This window comes from Diadema antillarum, unplaced genomic scaffold (assembly GCF_040938485.1).
Source record: "Diadema antillarum isolate AM-2024a unplaced genomic scaffold, OU_Dant_1.0 seq00001103_RagTag, whole genome shotgun sequence".
Lineage (NCBI taxonomy): Eukaryota > Metazoa > Echinodermata > Echinoidea > Diadematoida > Diadematidae > Diadema > Diadema antillarum.
In genome coordinates this window covers 530,353-554,789 of record NW_027271919.1, presented here as the reverse complement: position 1 = coordinate 554,789, position 24,437 = coordinate 530,353, and the positions used below count along the sequence as shown (strand labels likewise).

Genomic DNA, 24,437 nt, shown 5'->3' with positions numbered 1-24,437 from the left:
TTCTCTTGAACCAGAAGTTGAGTAAGCGCATTGGTGGCTGCAGTTTCAAGTTTGTTCATGGTAATTGGGTATCGCCCCCACCCCCCTTTGGCCCCGAAGAACTATAATATGCACTGTAAAAACAACGGTGTTAAATTTAACACCACGGGTGTTAAATCTAACACCGATCAAACTTCAATAAAGGACCACACCCACAGGTGTTAAAAATGCACTGTGATGGTGTTGAAAAGTGTTCACCTGACACTTCGTGGTGTTAATTTGACACTGTACCTGGTGTTATTTTGACACTGTACTGGTGTTAATTCAAAAATGACACCACATGGTGTTGATTTGATATTTGCTGGTGTTAATATCAATGGTTTAACACCCGTCCAGCTTCAATAAGGGACCACACCAGCTGGTGTTACTTTGGTGTAAATTTATTTTCACATTTTTTCAAAAATCTACTATTTCAATGTAAAATTCTTGATCGTCTTGTTTAAATTAAAAATCAACAAGAAGTGCAGTTACTAAGAAACTCTTCAAAAAAAACAGTTTAAAATTTGGAAATGACACCCGTATAAGGTGTTAATTTAACACCATAAATGAGCACCGAAAATTTAACACCAGCTCGGTGTTCACTATTTAACACCGGACTTTTTGCAGTGTGGTAAGTTGTGAGGGGATGACATGCTCACATTTCCATTTGCATATTCATATTGACTGTTCAAGAATTGTTTCACAAAAATAGCGACATTTCCAAATGTCACAACTTCCTTATTTTTGTCCGATTTCGAACAAAATTGTACCGTTGAACTCGTAACCTTTTACTCTTTCTTATCAGACTACAAATGTAACTTATGTTTGGCCTGGATTTCCCCTTTAAGACATACTCTGCAAGCATGACATCGTGTGGAAGGTGACCTTGCTATGCTGAAGTGAGCGCAAGACCCTTGGTTTTTTTTTTCATGAAATATGATAACGACTATTTTTGCACTTTGTTTTGTCAGAATAATACATGCTCGTGTGATCGGCATAATTATCAGTCTATACAGCAGCAACACAACCAACGCGAGCACAGCGTGATGGAAAGAGCATTTCGTGTTCCAATTTTGAATGGGGGAGGGGTGGAGGAGGGTAATTATTAGCTTCATTATATTACCAACTTTCTATTTCAATTGAGCATCAAATATAGATGAAGACACACAAAGAGATTATCCATTTGTCAGAGCGGCATGCTTTCCACGCCATAGATTCGGGGAAGGGGGAGGCAAGTTTTCTCGCTCGGGCCGCTACCGATGACATGAATTAATTTTGCCACAGTTTGAATAATAGATTTTCCATCTTCCAGTCTGTACGCTCCAGCAAACAGTTTGTACATTAATTTGCCGATTAGTCCCGCAGACGATAACAGAGTGCGGGAGAAAAAGAGATAGGAGAGGTTTACACAATTTGAGGCCTTTTGCAAAGGCAGCTCGCTATTATGATTTCAGCACACGCACACAGAGAGCTATGGACTCGCCCACACCAGCGCGCGACCGGCGAGCTCTGTGTGCGCGCGAGTCCACCGCCCGCCGTATGCGAGAGTCCATTGCGAGCCGCCTTTACAAAAGGCTACACAATTTGAAGCTTACTTGACTGCACGAGAGGCGTCTTCCATTACGAATTACGTTTATATTCCACATCGAAGAGATCACAAAGTAATCACAACTGCATTTTGATTCATAATTCCCTGTAATATGTTGTTGACGATCATGTTTTATTATTTCTATTTATTCAATGAGAAGAATAGATTCCTTCCACATATTACTGACATAATTATGTCCAGGTTAATATCATTTTACCTGTCTTTTGACATAAAGGAGTCAGGTGCTCTTTCGTTATAATACTTATGCTACCAATGCTAGAAAATGAAAATGGAAATAAGTCCAAATGTCATTTCAAATTTCTGCAGAACTCGCTTGAATTGCTTTTATCTTTCTTTATGATATCGAAAAATAACATCACATTGATTTAGTAAAACTGTACACATTCGTAACCATTGAACGGATTGTTTGGTTTACTCGAAACTTCACTGATAATAGCCATGAGAAGTCGGAAGGAGCGGTGGTAGGTGTAGCTATGGATTTCAACAGGTTTAATGACCGCCGAGCTATCGGTCCGTCAGTGTACCTTCATCACGGCTACGTTAACAGATAAGAAAACTGATGGGACTCCTTACAGCATTACTCTGCTTAAAACATTACTTGTGGGATGTAGAGCTACAATGTGTGTTGAATACGTAAAATCATGAACTTGAGGTTACTTTGAAAAAATAACAACAACAAATTGGATATATCTAAATATCACAAAGTAACAACGTATCAACATAACATATCACATACATCGCCTGTTGTATGGAAAACACATAGACATAATATCATTCAGAACATGGATGATTGCCTAGCTATGCAATATCTTGATACAACTTGGTCTGTAATCGGCAAAAAAAGAAAAAAAATACACAACATATACATATTTTATTGTTTACCTTCAGTTGATGTGGATGCTGGGCTTGGGTGTTCGGGGTGCTGGCTTGTGGATTGTATATGTACAGGCGGATACAGATATATTATATATATATATATATATATATATATATATATATATATATATATAAAGAGAGAGAGAGAGAGAGAGAGAGAGAGAGGGTGAAAGATACTGACAGCAGGCTAACAATTATCATTTCTGTCACACCGATTAACGATCTTAACAAACAAGAGATGAAGGTAATTTACAACGGAGACATATCTACGTAATTAGACAACGGGGAGATCAAAATGAACGGAAGATCGCATTGATTACTAAGAAAAGACTATTATTCTAAGAAGTTGAAACTGGTGCGCATTATCAAATTTTGCTTGGCGTCAGCCGTCATCACGTGGTCATTTTGCCCCGCTTTACCAATGATGTAGATGAGACTGTGATGATATGTATTCTACTGTGGATATTACACCAAGCTCCTGTCCTGGAATCAAACGTCCCATGAACATTAACCGCTAAAAAAGGACACTGCTATTTCCAGTGAAATTTCTCTGCTTAGAATGCAGATCATCTTCTTTTCTTTTTTTTCTTTGTTGTCGAGCAAAGGACAATTCATGTCCCCTCCCGACACGTGTCTATTTTACTGCTTATTTTTGCTGACTTCGTGTTACGATACCTGTATCTCTTCATTGAAACATGTTATGCTAAATCCATTAGAGCAATGACACATATCAACTACACTGCAAAAAGTCCGGTGTTAAATATGAAACACCGAGCTGGTGTTAAATTTCCGGTGCTCATTCATGGTGTTAGATTAACACCTCCGGGTGTCATTTCAAAATTTAAAATTGTTTTTTGAGTAGTTTCTTAGTTACTGCACTTCTTGTTAATTTTGAACTTCATCAAGACGATAAAGAACTTTCCGATAAAGTACTTGATTTTTGAAAAAAAAATGTGTAAACACATTTACACCACAGTAACACCAGTTGGTGTGGTCCCTTATTGAAGCTGGACGGGTGATATACCATAGAAATTAACACCACCAATATCAAATCAACACCATGCGGTGTCATTATTGAACTAACTCTAGCGCAGTGTCAAAATATCACCAGCCGCAGTGTCAAATTAACACCACGAAGTGCCAGGCGAACACTTTTTAACACCGTCACAATACATTTTCAACACCTGTGGGTGTGGTCCTCTATTGAAGTTTGATCGGTGTTAGATTTAACACCCATGATGTTAAATCTAACACCGATGTTTTTGCAGTGTAAAAGCTCACTTCATGTCTTTCCTCACTGTATACATCCCCTACCCCCCCCCCCCCCTTAAAAAAAAAGAGAGAAATCAAACGTCCCATGAACATTAATCGCCAAAAAAAGGGCACTGCTGTTTCCAGTGAAGTTTCTCTGCTTAGAATGCAGATTATTTTGTTTTTTCGTCGGGCAGAGGATAAATCCCGACACGTGTCTCTTGGCTTGTTTTTGCTGACTTCGTGTAACGATACCTGTCAATATCTCTAAAAGGTCCTGTTTACCTTTGGCAGCAGTGATTTCTTTTTTAAAAAAGAAGAATGTTCAAGACATCACTTTTGATGCGTATGTGTAGGTAGGTGTATCACAAAACATCCTTCCATTTTTTTTTTTGCAATAAAGCCTAAAACATTTTTCTCATTAAACTATAACAGTAGACTGTTTAGTCTGGAAACGTTTTTATTACAACTAGTGTTCACATTTTGAATATCTAACAATACTTATGAAATAATACTAATTAACAATACAATATGAAACACTAATGCTGGGTTTTTGTTTCGTCTACAAATGGAAAATGATGCCTTTAATGGAAACATGTTATACTTAATCCATCTGAGCAATGATATCAACTTAAAGTTTCTTTTTTTCACCTTATACATCCCCATAACACCCCCCCCCCCAAAAAAAAAAAATAGCATCGTAGAGTCGTAAAAGGAAAATGTTGACTGACGTGTACTATAAGATGTGATCTACACATTCACGCACATTCGTTGTGCTCAGTACGAAAACCTACGGAATGTACCGTTACACTGACGGAGAGGAAATTAAGATTTTAATTGACTGGCAGCAAAAATTAGGCCACCCTTGCTCTGGAACAATAGAAATTATTCTGCGAAATCCATTAGTCTGACTTGAAGATGTTCGTAGCCCCGGGATGAGTTTATGTTTGCTCTTCAAGCTATACACCATAAGTGAATTCATTATCAATAGAGTAAGATTGAATATGAATATATATATATATATATATATATATGTATATATATATATATATATATATGTATAATATATATATATATATATATGTATATATATATATATATATATATATATGTATAATATATATATATATATATATATATATATATATATATGAAGAGTTTGTTTGCAAAAACCGATAAGTCAATTTTTGACGATTTTGAAGTACGGTCTCTGTGATAAAGTACAAAATGATACATTTTAAATGATATATTGGTCACTACATATAAAGGTACATTTTTTGAAGTTATGGTCGAAAGAAGCAACAATTTTCTTACTATTCTCTTTATTTTTCTTGCCCTTTAATCCCAAATATCTCCATTTGGTAAATATGGACTTATCGGTTTTTGCGAACAAACTCTTCATATATTGAATATCAAGGATTGTCTCATCTTTCTTCTTTGTTTTTAACAACCGTTTCCAGCACACTATTTTCAACGTCAGTGAGCTACAAGTACCTTAAAGAGTTCTACCACCCCTTAACGTGAGCTGTGCTACCTTGACTTTGTTTTACTTATCAGGATTTTTTATGAGGTGCATTTTGGTTATCTAGGTAGGAAAGCCTCCAAAACTGCGGAGAAGCAAATAGTGCAGCTATATCATGCCTTGAAAATAATTTGACGTATAAGTAAAATGATTCTAAGAAAAAGGAGAAGAATATATTGCTAACTGTGCATGTAGAATAGATTTATAAACTGTTGACATAATTTGAGAGCAACAACTGGAGTGATGCAACTGTGCTTATTGACTGTTTCATACATTGTGCTATTTATTGTATAGACCCTCTAATGTGATGTACGTTTATGCCTATATCAATCTATTACAATTCGGTAAGTACGCACAAGCGTACGCACGCAGCGCAAAGGTGGTGCGCGCACGAATTGCGACATGATTTTTGTATGATTATCTCTCTCTCCCTCTCTCTCTCTCTCTCTTCATCATTAAGTGCGTGACGTGATCATTATGGCGTTTGACAAATATTAACATGGGTAACGTGGCGCCTCGACGTCGGTATTTCAGTGTTCACGCATGTATGCACACACTGCCATCTAACACACACACACACACACACGCACACACACCAAAAAACAAAAAACAAAAAACAAACACATGCACATAAATACCGTAAATAAGAGTGCCGTTTCTATCGCAGACTTACGCTAGAATACTTTCGTTGACAGAGAGTGTCACGTGTTGAATGTATACTCGGATCACAATGAGCTTTCTCGTATTATATGTGTATGTGTGGCAATATCCAGCTTACATTAAAAGGTAGCTGTCTCCTCTTTTGCAGTTCTAGCCACGTACATAAATGTATTTTCAAACCATGCGGGCCAAGCAAAGTGTGAACTAATGTAGTTGGGTATTCAGGGGCCGCCACAAGCGTCGAAGTGACGCAATGCGCTGCTATCCGTGTTGAATTTGAATTATAATATATTCCAGTGCATTCAACTGCATTCTTTTTCTCTGAGGGAGAATCCTCGCTGAGGTAAACCTTGATAAACGGGTCATAAGATATGGATAAGGAACACTCTACACTTGAATAAAAAATATAAAAGAAACAAATATAACTTTCACAGTTTGTTAAAAGCAGATCGCAATCAGAAAGTTGTGGTATTTCGCGGTTATTCCGCCAAAGATTATTTTGTTTCTTTGTTTACTTTGCTTCGTTATTTTATTTGTTAGCAATTGATGATGTGAATTCAAAAAAAAAAATGAAATGTTTTCAGTGACCGGTAGTTGCAAGAACAACATGTAATGAACTATTTGTGGCGATAGACATGATGATGCGCTGAAACAGCATTTTATCAAAGCATGCGTTCACAGTTCCATGACAATAATGATCATAAAGTCTTGGAGAAGACTAATTCTCTCTGAGCTGCTACTACAATGTATTTGTTAAACTTGTTTTGTCGACTTAGCTATGATGGTCACAATCGCTTAGGCAAATTTGATCCTGCATCTCAAAACCAACCAAAAGTCGGCAGACTGGAATTTTTACTCAAGGGCAGATTTTGAAAGAGCAGATTTTAATCCTTAAAATCATGTATTACTCAACAAGAATGGACTTTCTTAATTCATACAAATAATTGAAAGAAGGAACACACTCTAGAAAAGTGTTTAAGGAGATATAAAGAGGCTTTGACGTTGAGGGCTTATTCAAGCGCTTGACCATGCCAAGCAGTTCTCTGTGCAATTATTAGGACAAAAGCAGGAGGCAAAACGCCACAATAATATCAATCGAAGGATCATCGGATGGAGCTGATATTGCGTATACTCTATCTGTCCACGACTAATGCTAACTTTCAAAGCTGTAGTATCATTCTGACAAAAGTTCTTAGAGTTCAAAGTGAAGAATGTGTAAAAGTTTTTTTTTAAAGAAATGAAAAGGGGACTCTTACTCAATATACTACCTACAAATAGTTGTTCTGGAAAAACAGCTAAAAACAGAATTCCCTTTCGTTTTTTTTTAATAGTAAACTTAACTTAGGAATAATGTAGAAGGTGAATTGCTCTTTCAGAAAATATGCAAATCCTAACAGTGACTAGGTTAACTGGTTCCATCGATTTTGAGTCATTACATAAAGTCAGGGAATGCGACTTTTGTCGGCTTTGTGATGCACGGTGACAAATGAAACCATCTACTGGATTGCACATTCAAATTCATGACATGTTTCCGTCGAGGAAAAATTTACATTATTTACGGCGATGTAGGGCAATTTGTCAATCAGTTGCAATGGATTACACATTATGTACACGAATGTTATTAACGTCTTTTCGGAATTTATAAATCATAATCCCTTCCTTTCGCAAAGTAATAATCCCTTATTCATCGAGACATTAGAGCAGATTAGATGATTATATTCCTCATCTCTTAAATTTGTGTTAGAATAGAAAACTGTTATCACGCGAATAGAGACTTGTGACGTCTTCCCATCATAACCTCATCTGCTTTGCTTTTGCTTTTAGATGTATACTGACGCAAGACATGAATGTTTGTAACTCCATCTGCCCATAACAATCCTCATATTTTCGGACTTACCAAAGAGAAGTTATTATTGCTGAGGTTAAGAAGTTTGGCGTAACAGCAATTTGATGTGATTCAATTCAATTAATTTCTCACAAATCTGATTAAATACAAAAACATATATCTATCAATCTTTACCTGAGCAAGATAAGTTACAATAATAAAAGCAGTTTAGAAGTAATAATAACAATGATAATAATAATAATAATAATAATAATAATAATAATTGCTACTTGTATAGCACACAGGTCCACTTTTCAGTGCTCGTGGCGCTGGTAGTAGTAGCAGTAGTAGTAATGATAATGAAGCGCATATCACTGCCATTGATATGCATATCTGTTATTACCGTAGACATCTGAAATTGATTTAAATGTTATTAACAAATCTTTCAGATACTTCATGAAAAGCAATGGGCCTAAAACGGATTGCTGAGGTACATCGACATAAACCAATGGCCCGAATTCACGAAGGTGGTTTAAACTCAGACCATGGTACAAATTTAGACCATGGTCTAAAATAAGCGTTAGATAGGCGTACCAATACATGCGCGCATCAATGCACGTCTTTTTACTGGATGCCTGTTAGCGTACGCAATCTGTCAATCATATCTACGCGAAAAAATAAACATAAACCATGGTTTGAATTTAGACCACCTTTGTGAATTCGGGCCTACTTCTATCCCTGCTGGAAAGAACACAGTGTCCAACAGTGTAAGAAACACAGTGTCAACACAGTGTGAACACAGTGTCAACACAGTGTGAACACAGTGTGAAATCTTTCCACACTACACTGTTAAATTCGAGCGTTTTAACAGTGTGAGCACATTGTGAATTCATCAGTTCACAGTGTGACACAGAACATTACCATATGAACACTCTGTGAAAACCAAACCACAGTGTGAAATCATCTCCACACTGTTAATTCGAGCGTTTTCACATCATAGTTGAGTATGTGACCACACTGTGAACACACTGTGGGACACTGTGTTCTCTCCGGTAGGGAATGAGCAAGGAGGTTTTATACATGGGATTTCCAACTGGCTGTAATTATTCAAGCAATTCTCAGATTTCTATTGATGTACAAAAGAATTCCACAGGTGCACTTGTGCCTTTGATGATCGATGTTCGACGCCGCCGTCTTGCTGAGTAATCTGGAGATTAATTTTGAACGTTATCATATTGTTGGCCATATTTTGCTTATTCATTCATAAATGAAATGAAATTTCACGTAATGATAAAGCATGTTAAACAAAAGTAAATTCCGTCCAGAAATTTACGCAAAAGTGTAAGTCAGAGCTGTATCATGTGAAAATGTTTAACACTGTACCATCCTGGAAAGCTGGTTTTATCACTTTTCCGCTTAATTTCCACAAATGAAACTGTTTGGCACATGCTTCAAATATTTTTGAGCGGCGGCTTCGAACATCCAGCAAAGGAAATAAGACGGTTGTGACTCCATTCTCTAGAACCGCCTTGGAATGAGCCAAGTGTGCAAAAATTTCACACACAAACTTGTGTGCAGGGAATTTGTGTGGGCACGCAGAGGATAGAGAAGAATGAACGAAAAACATTCTGCTTACAGTTTTGAAGATTGTTAAAGGAAAAGTTCACCTTCATAAACATAAGGATTGAGAGAATGCAACAATATTAGTAGAACACATCAGTGAAAGTTTGAGGAAAATTGGACAATCGATGCAATAGTTATGAATTTTAAAAATTTTTGTGTTGGAACCGCTGGATGAGGAGACTACTACAGCTTGTGAGTCATATGCGTACAAGAGTATAAAGAAAATGTAAAGAAAATTCAACATATTTTCACTTTTTTCGCATAATAAAAGAGCACTTGACTTGCCTCTTTCTAAAGGCAGGGGGAATAATATTACCCATAACATTTGTCGGTAACGAGTAGGGGGAATGTGTACTTTTTTCAAAAGATGAAATTTTGTGAAATTCTCTTTATATTTTCCTTATATTGTTGTACGCATGTGACATCTAAGTTATTCACACACTGCCGTAGTCTTCTCATCCAGCGGTTACTGCACAAAAACTTCAAAAATTCATAACTTTTGAACGGATTGTCCAATTTTCCTCAAACTTTCGATGATGTGTTCTACTAATATTGCTACATTCTCTCAATCTTTATGTTTATGAAGGTGAACTTGTCCTTTAAGAATCCATCATAAGTTATCCCCTGATACCGTAGTACCCTAATTAATCTAAAAGAATGCATTGGCTGATGCAGTCAGTCATAGTAATATCATGCATATATGCCCTGGTCTTAATCTAAATGGTTTTGCATACGATATATTTTTACTATGTACAGGTAAAACAAAAGCTGTTGGCAAACAACTTTTTCATACAGTCTAGAAAAATAGAGGTCTCGACATATAGACTAACAGTTAGATGGGATTGAAGTGTTACCATTTCTAAAGATTTTAAAAAAAATCTGACAATCATTAATGAGCATGGGAAGACATCTTGTTCAAATGAATTGTTAAAAACATTACACAGAGGAATAACATGGTAATAACTATTTTTCTTTTTAATTTCAGTCAGCATTACCAAGACTTGTTTCTTTGAAACTCGATAACAATCTTAGGAATCTCATTTGATTTTGTGCTTCTTTGAAAAAAAAAGAGAATCTGAATAGGTTCGCTTGTGTAGAAAATCACGACAAACTTTGAAGTGGAAGGAAAGTAATCTATAGCATTTTATTCTTGGTTTTACTTAGAATGTCATCTATAACACACCGTGTGCCTTTTCTATTGTTACGTACTTTATAAAACAAATGATTATGATAATGATGTTGCTTCTTGCAACGTATTGCACTAAATACTATATTTCAATACTGCGTATAAATGAACTTTTTATATATTCACTGAGGTTCTTCTATGTTCTTTCGATACAAATTACGCTTTATCCGAATGATTTTCTTTTTATAATCTTTCAGATTATCTTAACATGAATTTTGAAGAAGAGAAGATTAATCCGATATTCTTTAATGATAAGAATCATCTGCATAAAGGGAAAGATATTTTTATGTGAAGATTGTCGATGTATTTGAATAATACAAATATTCAAGGGAGCTAATGACTCCACATAATGGCGAAGGAACATAATTTAGTTAGTTAAGACAAGGCAAATCTTTTAGGCAAACGCTTTAGGCAAATGCCCACACATGCATACGGAATGTTTCCTATAATACACACACAACCGCACACCTCTGTATCAAAGTTAATACTTGAAAGTACACACTTTCTAATATCACTGAATATGCATGTAGATCTCTCACACGCTCCTACACGCTCATACTCACATACTTTTTTCACTTGATGCATGCAAACATGAAGGCTTTGATCCCTCTGACAAAATCAGCCTCTCTCTCTCCTTGTCTTTCGTTCTTTTTTTCCCTTCCTCTGTCTTTTCTTCATTCAAAACCAATTCGTTCTTTCCTCCCCGTTTCTTTCTCTGTTGTGTGTTCATGAAACCATTCAAACAGCTTCGAGTGTGACGTCGCCGCCATGACACATACAAGCAAATTATGTGTGACCTAGAACATGGTCCGGTGAGAATTCCCGATTGCACTTTGCTGATACAAATGCCCCGTGTCATGTACGTGATAACCTATATTGGAAGGCGATGACTAGTCTACAGTCAGGTCAACTACTTTTAACTACTTTTTAATGTATAGATAATTCATATGTACAAGAGTGCTTTAAAGAAGTGTAGATCCATAAAACTTGTTGGTAAATATATAAAAGCAATCAGGCGGAATTCGCTTCATTAGAAATGAAGTGCGTTTGACTGTTATGGAATTCTAACCAATGTTACTTTCAGGGAGAAGGAATTGTAGTCAATGAATATTGACCAAAGACATGACTTCTATCATAATCCCCAAACCAGAGGAATAGTGAGAAATTTACAGATAAATGAGATCAACGTTTTGGTTTTGTGATTGTACCCCGCGTAGGTAGGCCTTCTTTTGAAATCATGTGAAACATTCGAATCCATCTATGATCTCATTTTGATGCTGCTTTGCGTAATGACTTTGCCTCATTAACAAGAGGCAACTTTAAAGAGGAGCAGACATCCACTTACGTATATATATATTTGTCTTATTAGCTAAAAGTATATCATTGCCTAACAAACACAGGAATGCTCAAGAGAGCAATAAGGAACGTTAAGGTGACGATTACAACGTGAGTGCGTATTGATCAACGGCTAGCAGCGGTCCTTTGTCGTGTTGGCCGCACGTTCCCGCCAAGTTTTGATATCTTGCCTGACTTAAGCACCACACATGCACTGAATACAAATGTGAGAGACGAGCAACTGTCCCAAATATATCTTGGAGTCTGCAGGATTGATGTGTACTTCCGATCTCGTGACAACAGCTAAGACGTCGGTTAAAGTTAATACTGTTATAATGCTATAATGCACGAGTGTGATCGTCTACGACAGTAGTCACTTCCGGGATGGGGTGCATGATTATGATATAGTTGGGTGGTATTCTTGACTGTATGTATGTAGACCTCATTCTCTGTAAAGAGATTACTGTGACTGGAACGCATCATGCAGGTCGGACAAAAGACAATTAGTCTCGATTGGCTGTTAGCAGCATGGTGGTTACAGGGGAATTAACCCTAAAACATAATTTTTCCAATAATTATATTGGAGAAGGAGAAACAAAATCGAATATATATATATATATATATATATATATATATATAAAGGGAGAGGGTACCGTCACTGATAGAACATAATATTACCAAATTTCAGATTAGGGAATCTACAGAGAAAAATGCAGATCAATTGGGCTTATAGGGTATACGTTTAATCTTTTCCTTGTAGAACGTACTATAATACCTATTACGTATATAGCCTTGTGTTTAGCTTCAAATGAAATCAGTATTAATATTTTGAATGCGTATTCAGCTTTGCCATGAATTAATGATGAGCTAACTCCATTCTTGTTAAGTTGAGATATTTGTGACGAAACTGCCAAAAAAGAAAATAGTCAGAAAATAAGGGATATTTTTAATCATAATCATATTCCTTATGTTTCAAGTGAGGTATTACCGGACAGGTTTAATTTTGCTCTATCTGACGATGGACGTACTTTAAAATGTTTAAATAATGGCGCTTAGCTCACTTTGCAATGAAAATGTTCTAATGCTGGACTGAGAAAGATGTTATACATTTCAAAGTGCAAATAGTAATGTTTGTGTCGTTAACTCTCTGTGTGCCACGTTTATTATCTGTCTATTGACCGATTCGGGTTCGTTGAGGGCAGCAGACATTATACGGCACTGGGCGCAGCCATAGTGGGTGTCTCAGCCGACCCCCCCCCCCCCCCCCTGCTCTCCCCCACCCCCGGGCAACATGTATCACCCACTTGTAACAAAGGTTCGCGCACTAAGCAAGCATTCGCGCACTCAGTACGAGACGCCCATTGGCTAAAGCAGTTTTTCATTCTGCGCGCGTGCTAATGTAGGGAGAGGGGTGGGGAGTGGGAAGGGGGGGGGGGGTCGGCTGAGACACCCAGTAATGGCGCTGCCCATGCCAAAATTACACATAGCGCGTCACAGAATCGGTCAATAGGTATGTGTGTGCATTTTTACACATTTAACTCATTAGCACAGCAGGGGTTAGAGGGATAGTAGGCCCTACAGTATTGGTGGGGATGAGAATTGGGCTTTTAACTTTTTGCGAGATATCAAGAAAGCACTTATGATATAGTACAGAGCATACCATTTCAAAAGGAATTCAAAGTTTATTTGATGAAAATTCGGTTTGGAATGACTAAAACATCCAAAAAAAAGTAAAACAAAGCGATCGTAATAAAGTGTGGGTCCCACACTTTATTAGAATCGCTTTTTTTTGTGGATATCTCAGCCATTTCAAAACCAATTTTCATCAAATAAACGTTGAATTCCTCATAGAATTACATGCTCTTTCATATTTCATAAGAGGTTTCTAATTATTTCACCAAAAAAAAAAAATGTTAGAGACCCGAAATTAGGTCTAAACCAAAACTGTACGATCCCTTTAATCAATGTATTATGTGATTTTTTTTTCCATTTTTAAATCAGTGTTAGCTACAGTCATCTATTGCTAAGTAGTGAAGGGTGGAGCATTGAGAATCTGATCATGAAACTGCTTTCTGCTCAGCCCTATCCAAGTATTCTTAAATCTATCATTCATAATGTGATGGATTGTTCAAATACATTCAAAAGGCAGTATGATTATGAACAGGAGTTTTTAACTTTGACCAGTTAGCACGTTTCCATTAGCCATTTCAAAACCAATTTTCATCAAATAAACGTTGAATTCCTCATAGAATTACATGCTCTTTCATATTTCATAAGAGGTTTCTAATTATTTCACAAAAAAAAAAAAATGTTAGAGACCCGAAATTAGGTCTAAATCAAAACTGTACGATCCCTTTAATCAATGTATTATGTGATTTTTTTTTCCATTTTTAAATCAGTGTCAGCTACAGTCATCTATGGCTAAGTAGTGAAGGGTGGAGCATTGAGAATCTGATCATGAAACTGCTTTCTGCCCAGCCCTATCCAAGTATTCTTGAATCTGTCATTCATAATGTGATGGATTGTTCAAATACATTCAAAAGGCAGTATGATTATGAACAGGAGTTTTTAACTTTGACCAGTTAGCACGTGAATGAATACTTCGTAATATCCGAAGTTTGTTTTATCAGATTCAATATACCGAGAGTCCATTGTATGTAAGTGCTTTTTTAAAGTTTTTTTTTCTTTATTTCGATTCTCAGACAGGGCGATCATAAATTACATTGGTCCCAGGAATGCCCCCTACTGGAGCGTTGATTCTCCCGGCAAGCTGTCTTACAACGAGAGTGACACTGCCTACTTAACCTGTAACGCCACTGGGGAGCCTAAACCCACAATCGCCTGGTTCCGAGAAACATCAACTGGAAAACTGGACAAAATTATTCTCAAAGAAAACACGAATGGTATCCATTTCAGCAATTTTTTTTTTTTACCAGTCATGACAATTTTCTTCCTATTAATCTCTTAATAATCCTTTAAACGTTTGACATATCATGTCTGCTTGGCTCTCTTTGCTTTCGGTGTTTCTGATGATAATAATGTGTAAGAAAAAACCTTTGAATAATGCAATTAAAAACAATAGTTAAATGCTTCTAGGAGGTGAATATCTGTTCGTATCTCGATTCTAATTTCTAGTTTTCTCACAGATATATAGATAAAGACTCTTAGAATGGTGATATTTGTTTATTGATGCTTTAGGGGTGACGGCGTAGAGTTCAAAACTTTGTAGGACTCGGGGGTCTCTTCACCCAGTGCTTTGACAAGCAATGTACAGATGATTGTTTGACGAATTTCGATAATTTCAAGTAAGCAATTGCTATGTTATACAATAAGCGCAAGATCTGTGTTTAGGGATGTACAACGGATTCATGAAAATACTAATATGCATCAACTTCTATCTTGGCTGTTGTTCTATTTTTTTTTTTACTCGATAAACCTTTATTTGACAAACGCTTATGGAAAATGACAGAAGAGATCTTGCATACAGGCCTATTACAAGCTACTCTTCTTTCTACAAATTTCATCGTTATTACAAAAATAATAACGTTTTCGAATTATCTTATAGAAAGAAAGAAATAGCACAGGCTCAGTTTACGTTATCATTTAGAGCTTATGAACTTTGTAAGTGTAACCTTAATATCGATGTTACCAAGGAAACGTTACCAGAAAGAGAAAGAGAGGGTGAGGAAGAGTAGAGAGAGAGAAAATAAAGCAAAGAAAATGTAAATTTCCACTTCTCTGGGTTCGTTTGCTGTTGATGTCGAGAAATTCAATTAATGTGCGTTATATCTATCTTCTTTCGTTGCTGCCAAAAGATGTATTGACGGCCAACTTGACCAACATCACGAGGGAACAGAGTGGCAAGTACAGGTGCGAAGCACTGAATCCCAGTGGACCAATGGTATACGAAATTGTAGAGCTGGAAGTACAGTGTAAGTACAAAGTATATAATGTTAAAATGATCTTATAGTTTTGGCTAAGACCTAACTTCGCTTTTCTAACAATGGTCTAGATAATGAGAAACCTCTTATTGAATATGAAAGAGCATGTAATTCCAAGAAGAATTCGCCATTTATTTGATGAGAATTGGATTTGAAATGGCTGAGATATCCAAAAATAGCATAATAAAAGGTGGGACCCATCTTTTATTATGATTACTTTGTTTTACTTTGTTCTACTTTACTTTTATGATTACGTCTTTAGCCATTCCAAAAGAGATTTTCAAAGTCGTGATCCTCAGAGATTAAAAAAAAAACGTGTGTTTGCAGACACATCATTACAAAGAGCATAAATCAAAGTTTATTTTGAGCATTTTTTTTTTAATCATGCACCCCATTCCTGGCAATAAACCTTGATTTGGGGGTTCTTTTTTATATTTTGAACGCACTATCCCTGTATTTTTACATTCTTCTTTTGTATGTGTGTGTGTGTGTGTGCGTTTACCTGCTTCCCTTTGGCAGCATGTACAATTCTAAAATGAAATTAAATGAATTTGATTGTAATGAGAATATATCTATTAAACATAAATCGTTACAATTCATGATATCGAACTCATTAGACATCTGAACATCTACGTGTATGTGATACATGGGTGTATAATTATCTATAGCTGATATGGATCCATAATTCCGCAGATGCTCCTTCCGTGGTGCTGAATGGGTCTAACGAGGTCAGTAGGGCTCCAGGACAGGACGCCTATCTGAAGTGTGACGTCACGGCCTTCCCACCACCAGTAGTTTACTGGATGAAAAATTTCACCAGATTACCCCCCGCATCGAATGACCCTGACACCAGGAAGTAAGCCCTAATAATCCGGTTGGCTTAATGTGTACTCTCTAAAAAAAAATCGAGTGAAAATTTTCACTCTAAAAAGAGTGAATACAAAAAAGAGTGAATTTCGAGTGAAATTGGAGTGAATTTTGAGTGAAAATGCTCATTTTCACTCATTTTGGAGTGACGTCAGGGATCACTCCAAAATCTTCGAGTGATCCCTGACGTCACTCCAAAATGAGTGAAAATGAGCATTTTCACTCAAAATTCACTCCAATTTCACTCGAAATTCACTCTTTTTTGTATTCACTCTTTTTAGAGTGAAAATTTTCACTCGATTTTTTTTAGAGAGTAGTAGATTGTTGTCCAGTTGGCCGGTCATAATTTCAATCAATTTAGAGAAGGCATGAGGCTTTATCTTGGGTTACCTTCGTCCTTTTTTTTTAATGTTATATTCTTCGCAAAGGGATACGACATTTCTTCCCCACCAGCACTAAAAGGACAGAAGAAATTGTACATATTTTAATTTTCTTCTTTTTGGCGGGAATCTCGCCAGTTTGTCAAATTATATAGCCATTCATAGCTTCAAGGAATTAAGCCCCTATCTATAGTAGCGACGTCTTGTTCTCTAAAGACAACACTCCAGAAGTACATGTATTCATTTAGGGACATCATCAAAGTCGTTATCATTATAATCGTGTAACACTTGAGTGCGTGTGAAAGCATGCAGTGTTCGTCACAAATCGTTATGCTTTCACCTCCGTTGAGTTTTTTTTTTCCTCCTGTGCTATTGCAACTTTGCGCATTGTTCTATTCTCTTTTGTTTTAATTCCTGAATGAAAACGGAATAGTTTAAATATATGTATTTATGCAATTCAGCCGACGCAAGGATATGAACTGCACCAATTTCGATATCCTTCAGTGAAGATCATTATATTTTGGTGATTTATATGTGGGTGATTACAATTTCTTTGACTTTAAACCTCTCAGATCATTTTTCATCAAAGCCCACATCCATATAACTTAGATGAACAAGATCTTCACAAGGTGGAAAATGCATATGATCATGAAAGTCCATTCTTTACTACAGTCTAGCATAGAATCGTTAAATTCATCAATGTTTTTTTTATCTTGCGATGTACAGAGCAAGATTATAAAACAGCATAAGTTGTATATCCCAACAGTGTATTTTAGAGATTATGAAAAATTGAATACAAAAATGAAATAGTGTATGACTTTAGAATGCACAGGCACGACAATTTTGGATTCTGGCCTCATTTCCTCTTTTTTTCTTCGTAATTCTGCACATGTTTTGATATTTCCATGCATTAAAACCACCTAAAAATCTTGATTTTCTTTCGAAAAATATATACCCTCAATTTCATACCTGTATCCCTAATAATCCGGAAATGGGCACGTTGCATGGAATCAGTGACTTTTCACAAACTTGGAAATTATATGTTTGATCGAAAATCTGAAGATTGAAGTTGTTTTCCAGTCACTTCTGCATGAATCCGTTATAATTTTTTCATTTAGATTTAAGTTACGAAAATAATACATTTATTGTATTGGTGTTTCTCTTGAAAATCACTATTCTAGAGCAATTTCCGTTACTCTATCCTTTGGATGCTTATCACCATTTCCTAGACTGCAATAATTTTTCCTTCGTCTTCCCAGCATGCTTTTCAATGCATGCACACGTCAAAATCTTATCAACGTGATATACGAAGTATGCGACATAGAATCAAATTCTTAGCCTGAGTGTTGTGTACTCTTGTCGGTGGGTGTGAATCGATACCCTTTATACGTTAATTCATCCTGTCATCACCCTAACACATTTTGTTACTGTTCTTGTTTTTGCTACCTACTAATATCAACAGGATTCCGCTAACGTGTTTCCATAACTTTGCAGGGCAAGTTCATCTCATATCTCCGCTGTGTACATTTAGCCTTGCTCGGAAAAATTCTATTTAATCACTTAATATGTGTCTTTCCTCTATCATTATTTAATATCTTATGTCATTATCCGTATTTTTTCATAAACACGTATATTATGTCATTGTACTAATACTGTATACATCTTTTCACGAGAATACATAAACAAGTGTTTAGAATTATTTTTAAGGTGCCAATTTTTTTGTTTTTGTTTTTATTCTAATCTACACTGTACTATTGATTTCTCAAGTCATTGTCAGTATTATGTATTCAATTCCAAGTAAAAAGTTCTTTTTTTTTATCTGACCACGATTTGTTTTCTTGTCTAGTCAATATAGGTGCGAATTTCTTTCTTATTCTTTTCTGAACAAATCAATTTCTTGAACAACAATTTTTATCGTTTGATTGAAATCTACAAAAAAAAAATACGTATCGCAAATTCAATACAATTTAAATTTCATGGTATCATTCTTTTTTTCAGATTCATGATATTTTCTTTCCATCATATTTCTTTTGCTAAAGATTTCTGTAAGATGATTCATTATGCATATTCTATTATATTGAATGCTTTAGATATCTAGAAAACATTTTCTCTCTCTATTTCTCTCTCTCTCTCTCTCTCTCTCTCTCTCTCTTTCTCTCAATCTGCCTTTCTGTTGTGTTCCGGCAATGTTTTTTTTTATTGTTTGTTGAACTTTCTAGTAGGAATATAACCGGATAAACTATTAAGATATGTTGGTTGTTATCTTAATGCGTTATACGTTGCATGATTAGTTTTAAGTTTATTGATACCATTCGGAAGAAAAACGTCGTGAAAATTAATAGGTAGTTTTCCGAGAACGGCGTCGAATGTTATCTATTCCACGTATAGTTGCCACCTTTGTTATCAGTATTCAGCGTGCTAATTCTAATTACCGTAGCAGTATTGATACACCCGCATGCTTGTCGGCATGTAATAGTGAGATGGCAGACGTGTTGAGGTGATAATCAGGCGTTTGATGAGGGCCCCCTCTGTCTTCCAAGTGATTAGTTTTTCTTGTTGTTTTTCTCTTTGTAGAATATAATCACCAACAGCAAAATTTATTATTCATGGTCTAATACACACTGGGACTCCTTAAACCATCATTTTCCTCTTTGACTAGTCTTCAGTTCGCAGCGCGGCAAGATTGATTAATAATTAAGATTACTGCAAAGGTCAGTGATCATTAATGAGGTCAGACACAAATAGAGTCAAATAAGGAAAGAGAGGTTCATGTGAACTGTAGGGCCTACCCTTATTTATCATACGTAAAATTAAGGAAGTGCTTTGAATTTCGCAACGTTGCAAATTTAGTTTGTAGCACAAGGAGTATTCCTTATCATTTCTATCATTGCTTTGTCATTGAATAAGCAATAACTTCAAACAATCTGATTTCGTCAGCCAGCTGGGTACAGAAATAAACGGCGTTGTTTCTTCCGACACAGCTCTCGTTTTCCAGTTAGTCTTGAATGCATACTCGTGGTAGGCTTCGAGCAGATTTAGCAAATGAGAGCTCCTCCACTTTGTCAATCTAAATGATAGCAATAATAATCTTCCGAGGAATATCTTTATTCAATCTTGAGGTTGTATGTCTTCAATGATTTTGAAATTATACCAAGGCCCCCCCCCCCCCCCCGTAATGTTTTGAATTGGGGTCCAGGGCAATTACCCCGGACCCTAATCCCCTATAGCCCTAACCCGAATTCATATCCTGAACCTAATCCTAACCCAATCCCAAACTCTAAACCTAAACATAACCCTAAACCCTAATCTTTACTCTAATCTTACCACTAACCAGTATTTAGCCGGGGGTAATTGCCCTAGGGGAGGCCCTGATACGTTCCAATTGTATTGAAACATGATAGGTAGGTTGAAGATGGCGGGTATAGTAATTTTTGTACAATCGCGTGGCGGCAAACGAACAGATATCTCTAAACAAAGCTTTCGAATCCTTAACCTAAGAGGCAGACTCTTCATAAAATCTATGTACAGTCTTAACCCAATAATATCAGATGTTTTATTGTGGAGATGTCGTTGTTTTTGCATTGTTCATTGCGTTTGAATATCTAGGGTTTGGGTCATGTCTCGATATTTTATGTCTCTCTCCAAATCATTATATTGACAATGCTCGACTCTATACTCGTATGTAGGCCCTATAACAGAATACCTGGTAGAAAGCAACACGTTTGTGTGCTTTTGTATAGTGGCTGCATGGCTGGAATATTCCCTACTAGGGAGGGGAGTGTATAGAGTGTTATTTCAGCACAGTTTCATATTGTGAAACAGTTTGTATTCCTCGAGCTGGTAGAAAGTATGCTTCATTCAGACACCTGTTACTGTTTTATGCCGTAGTTTCGTCTGAAAGCATCAAACCTTTTTTTTTTTCAAAGGGAAATACAATATCTTCTTCCTCTGTGATACACTAATCTAATGTTAAATCTGAAAGGGGGAGAGGAATACTTGCAAGCGCTACTGTCAAGTGACGTTGATGGATATTAATTAGAATTATGGGTACATGCATTAAAAAAAAATCTAGTAGTATCACGAACACATGACGAAACACCTCGTATAGCAGGCATTAAAATTGTAATGTTACACACTGCTATACTCTATCCTCGCACCAAAGAAACGCGAGAAGGAGGCTTAATAATCAAAGAAACGTTCTTTAGCTTAAGTAAAATACAGTATATACATGTACGTGTAGTGGACGCAGTAGTTCGTTCCCCATTTCTCGCCTCAAAAAAGCGATCGAATTATACAGGATTTGATGGGCATGCCGAAAATATGCCCGTCTTCCAGAATAACAAGACAGAAATTACACTCTGCCTAGGACAATTATCATCACAAATAGATACAGAAAACCAGGATATGATCGCAGCATCATGAGCAAGACATATGTCGGAGTGATTACCTGATATTGTCTCCTCATACAATTTTAATGCAGCGGAGGGGGATACTTGCCTTATTTCATCCTACCATGTCATTATATTAGGGGCATTTCGCGATGATGAAATATTTACTGCACGGCGTCATGGAATTGTCTGAGTTCAATCTTGACACAATCATACCAGCGATGCAAGATGAGTTGTTTTTTTAAAGATGTATGTATTCATCAACTCCACTCCACCCCACCCCCTCCCCAAAAGCATTAATTTTGCCTAGAATGAAGTCCGTGCTGCTAAGACTTTTAAAACCATCGAATTATATATACATTTTTTTTTTAACGCGGATAGAGAATAAAGGTCCAAGGTTTTACCAAATTAATTGACGATTATTCCTCACGGTGAATATGGGATCCGAGATGAATCACTCCGACGCCGGCCCTTTCCTAGTAAAGGGAAATAAATTTCCAAAGAAATTAGGCTACTGAATAGGAGGATGCTTTTTATGCTAACTATTGTCGTGAAAGAATGGGTAGCATTAGATATACGCACGTTTTGAAGGGAGAGGGATCAAGAACCAATAATGTTTAAGGCGGGAAGAATTTCAAGTTATGACTAGTCTAAACTTATGAGTGTTATTTTCTGGTTTTTTTTCCAAATTTTGTTCCTATTCCTTCCAGTTTTTGATTCTTTTAACATCCCAAAAGGGGATGGTGGGGAGGGGGAAGGGGGTAATAATCCCCAGCCACCCCAATCAGGCTTTCCGGCTCCTGCGAATACAGTGTAATTAAGATGGCCTTCGCAAGTGTCTCCCAGAGTCACGTGACATAAGTGACCATTACAAGTGCTTAATCGTAGTAGATGATTTGATGAGATTTCAAAAGTAATACCGATTTGATTGTGTCCACTTTACACTTTTGTTGCTTTTTTACTTTTTTCTTATATCCTTCTTTACCTTTCCTTCTTCATAGCCTGCTTTATTATCTTTCCATAATTACACGCGAGATTGTTATTCATACTCGGAAAAAAAAATCTTGCAGCTTTCATTATTTTGTTACAGTCTGGATGGCAGCCCTGTCTTTGCACGGAATTCTTTTTCACTGGACTGGGAATGCAATCATTGAAATGATGTTACCTTTCATATTGTAAATAAAACACACAAGTATCTCATTTCATTTATGCATGACAAGGGTATTCCCGAACGTTCATCATGAAACTCGTAGTGTTTTGTGAATTTGTCGTGATCATTTCATGCATGTTCCATTAATAATTGGGCATACTAATTGTCTGTGATTTTAGTGAATGTAATGCAATGTCGGAAATAACAGTGATCAGGATCATCTTTTATTCACGAAATGCTGTCTAATGTCTGCGAAGAACAGGTACAACTTAGAGATCATTTACGGGAAGTATATGACTCAGTGTCCTATAGTTGACTTTAAATGTTAGCAACAGGAATAAGGCAGCAACAATCAAGATGTGAATTTTAAAAGAAATATTGTTACATTATTTTAATCATCGTTATTGCTATAATTGTTGTTATCATTATCATTCTTATTATTACTATTGTTATTATTGTTATTATTAATGTAATTATTATTGATTGGAATAACAAAGCATGTTCCAATTGCACATTTGCAATTTGATGCTGCCGCTATTCCCTTAACTCGTGTGACAATATCCCTCCACTATTCCCACCACCCCCTTAAAAGAAAAGAAAAATCCGCAGCTCCCCTCAAATAGAGATCGTCACTTCTATTATGGCACGGAAGACTACCGTTTTTTGTTTAAAAAAGTGGTATTCCCTTTGAATGAATTTAATCAAGATTCGTCTTCAGGCCAGTAGAACACGACTGCGTTGATGACACTATTACAAAATGCAATATCAGAGGTATTGTAATATCTAAGAATGTATTTCTAAACCGAGCATCATTATACAAAGCTGTTTCACTTTAGTGAAAAACCTGCGCTATGATATTGTCTGGCATGAAAGTATGCAGCAATCATCCAGCCATGGGTAGTCGAGGTGTTCTAGGGTTCAATGTTAAGAAATAAGTCGGCGGAAAAAAGGGGGAAAAAAAGAAAACATGTCTGGTGGAAAATGTCTACCGTAAAAGTGTCCGAGGTGAAAATGTCACGGGTACAAATATCGCGGGAAACTGTAATGTCAAATGCTACCCCGGACGTTTTTAACCCTGATATGTTACGTCTGGTATTTTTAACCCCTGACATTTTTGTTTTCTTTTTTTTTAGCCTGACATTATAACTGCTGACTTTTCTACTTGGTACTAGACGGGTATCCCCATATTAATTACACTTAATTGGGCCTAAAAGGAGGTAAGAGTGACACTTCTACGTACCTGTGCTGGCAATGCCCAGGACTATAATACACTCGAGGACCAATCAAAGGCACCAGAACTTTGGGATAAAGGTTCTCTAGATCTCTGGCTGACACCTATTTCGAATTGTCTTCCACAAAGTTAATGTCGATCTTCTAGAAACAAACAAACAAACAAACAGACAATCCATCCAATTGTCTTTTAGAATGATCCTTGATTGTGTACGACACAATGTAGAAGAGTGACGTCATGTTATAATTGTTAAATTCGTCTGATCGTTTTCCAGACTTATCTTTAAGACGGTGAAGCCAGAGGATTACGGGAACTACACCTGTGTAGCGACCAACGTCGTAGGCACAGCCGAGGCAACAGTTGAGCTACATGGTAAGGGCAAAAGTGTGTAAAGCGTTCCTTTACTCCAATGTAAACCAACGCATCTACTTACACTGAGTCACATGGTTCCTTACTCCATCAAGTCTTTATGTCTTATGTATTCATTTTCCCCATTCATGCCCTATTTGATAATAATCATACAATTGTTCTGGTTGGTTGCAGAATTATCTTCTTCTCGACCGCCCTATTATTTC

The 24,437-nt window shown here is 36.5% G+C and overlaps 1 protein-coding gene across 1 annotated transcript in view; it reads left to right on the top strand.

Annotated features, from left to right (window-relative positions):
- The window catches only part of LOC139743682 (limbic system-associated membrane protein-like), a 37,586-nt gene that overhangs the window by 4,639 nt on the left and 8,510 nt on the right, over nt 1-24,437 (top strand). The window contains exons 4-7 of the mRNA XM_071654141.1: nt 14,608-14,808; nt 15,721-15,837; nt 16,540-16,702; nt 24,137-24,234. Of these exons, the coding sequence (XP_071510242.1) occupies nt 14,608-14,808; nt 15,721-15,837; nt 16,540-16,702; nt 24,137-24,234 (579 nt within the window). The remainder of the gene's footprint in view (nt 1-14,607; nt 14,809-15,720; nt 15,838-16,539; nt 16,703-24,136; nt 24,235-24,437) is intronic.